This window comes from Chaetura pelagica, unplaced genomic scaffold (assembly GCF_000747805.2).
Source record: "Chaetura pelagica isolate M959 unplaced genomic scaffold, ChaPel_1.0 scaffold108, whole genome shotgun sequence".
NCBI classification, from domain to species: Eukaryota; Metazoa; Chordata; class Aves; order Apodiformes; family Apodidae; genus Chaetura; species Chaetura pelagica.
In genome coordinates, this window is record NW_009970718.1 from 2,114,170 (window position 1) to 2,116,194 (window position 2,025).

General features: G+C 43.5%; 1 protein-coding gene across 1 annotated transcript in view; it reads left to right on the forward strand.

Annotated features, from left to right (window-relative positions):
- Nucleotides 1-315: 315 nt before the first annotated feature.
- PDZRN4 (PDZ domain containing ring finger 4) overlaps nt 316-2,025 on the forward strand; it is a 106,524-nt gene continuing 104,814 nt past the window's right edge. The window contains exon 1 of the mRNA XM_010006276.1: nt 316-384. Coding sequence (XP_010004578.1) covers nt 316-384 — 69 coding nt within the window. The remainder of the gene's footprint in view (nt 385-2,025) is intronic.

Below are 2,025 nucleotides of genomic sequence, written 5' to 3' on the forward strand. Positions count from 1 at the left end.
CTATTAATATTCATGAGTGAGAATCTGTGTAGTCATGTGCACTGATGCAGAGACAGGGGGAGTGTTGCCATGAACTGAGTCGAAACTCTGTGTGTGTATACGTGAGTGTAAGATAGTTAGGGAAAGGGAAGAAGAGCATGCTGCTACACACTGCCCTGCCTTGTGCTTCCAGCTAACAGTGGTGTGTTCCTGTGTTTCGGGGATGGAGTGACTGATGAAAAACAGTAGTCAAGTCTGGAGGGTGATTCCCTGTCAGTGCATTTGCCTTGCAGTGCTGGGGAAATTAGAGGCTTTGCTCTTGTGTTGCTTATTAGGATGGGCTGCAATCTGTGCACTTTTCAGAAGAGAGAAGAGCACTACAAACTGCTCTATGAAGTTTCACAGGTGAGTGCAGAGGGTATTACCAGCATCTCCTGAGTAAAAATGCGTGTTCTTTACAGACAGTATAGAGATGCTTTTGTTTTGCTTTCCTTTTTTTTTTTTTCCTTTGCAAAATTGCTAGCTAAGTTGTTCGGGGGGGTTGTGGTAATTATTAGTATTTTGGGTGCCTGTTGTTTTCTGCTCGTTTGCCACTCCCCCTTCAGATGACTTCCTGTGGGATTCTTTTAACATTTTTGTGCATCTTCTGCCAAGATGTCAGTCATACAGCAGCAGCCTCACTGAACCGTGTCGGTGATGTTTTAAGGGAGCCTGTGGCGTTGGTAGTAAGAGTGATTTCAGATAAGTTGCACTGCTGCCTCTAAAAGTGTTAGATCTGTGATACCAGGTCTTTCTAAGTTAAAGAACAAAGTTTTTATGGCATGTCTGTGCTGGCCAAGAAGTATCTTAAATTTTCAGATTCATTAATTAAAATTGAAGTGATTCTGAAATCTGCTTGTTACCTTTAGACAGGTACTGAGCCAGAGGGTTTTCAAGGGTGTGCTACTCGTTCATTCATTATGTGTGTTTTTTCTCTTTACTACTAGACAAAGATCTTAATCCCATCTAGACATTTCAGTGTTTCTTTCATGGTAGCAGTATGAGAACAGTGTGTCGGTGTGCTGCTAACGTGCTCCCAGCTCCTTCAGAATGAGATGAGAAAAGACAAAACAAGCACTTACCATAATAGCCCATAATTTTTGCTTAGATCCTATTGAATCAGTATTTGATTTGCAGCTTTTTGTTTATTTATTTATTTTTCCTCTTGACACGGCAGACCCTCTCGTACTGAAGTTTAGTGCCTTTCAGCGTCTCTTCTCTCCCTCTCTATCATTTGTCCTGGCTTTGACACATTGCTGCTGACGGGGGCTGAACGCTTGCAGTTTTGGGCTGCGCTGCTGCTGACAGGAAGCGCGGAGGAGAAAAAGCAGCTCAGGGTGTTGGTGGTCTGTTGGTGCAGCAGCAGCTAAGTGCCCATTGCCGACTGGGTCCCTCTGAGTTCCTCCTGATGTGGTTCATTTCACAGCGGGCTAATTACAAAGTGGATTCTCTACACATGAAGCAACCTCCTCAGTTGTGGTGTTAATGCACATTTTCATGGTAATGTGATCAGAGCCTCATTAGCCAGTTTCCAAAATGATCCTCTGCATTAATTAAATATAAAAATGACTCTTTTTATCACCATAGAGAGGAAGAAGAAGATTAACATTGTTAATTACTACTGGGGGCAATACCTCTGCATCATTTTTTACCACAGGACCAGCAGGCATTTTCAATCTTAAGCAAGTGTCTGTTTGCAGGTAACCTGCCCGTTGCCTTGCCTGCTGAAGACGGTCTTTAGGTGGAACACTTCCCTTTAGTTCAGTAGTTACTCGTAATCCCATCATCGTGTTTTCTGACAGCAATAGCACAGGGAAAAGCATAGCAGCACATTTCCCTCTCCTCCCTTTCTTCCTCTTCAGCTGTGGATTGCCAAACTGATCTGAAAGTGTAAGATGGAGAGAGTGAAGTAGGTCGGTGTCTGCTTTTCTGTGCCAGGGAATAAGAAATGCAGGTTGTGCTGCAAAGGGGATTAGACATTTCTTAAAGGTCTGCATGTGTGTAGGG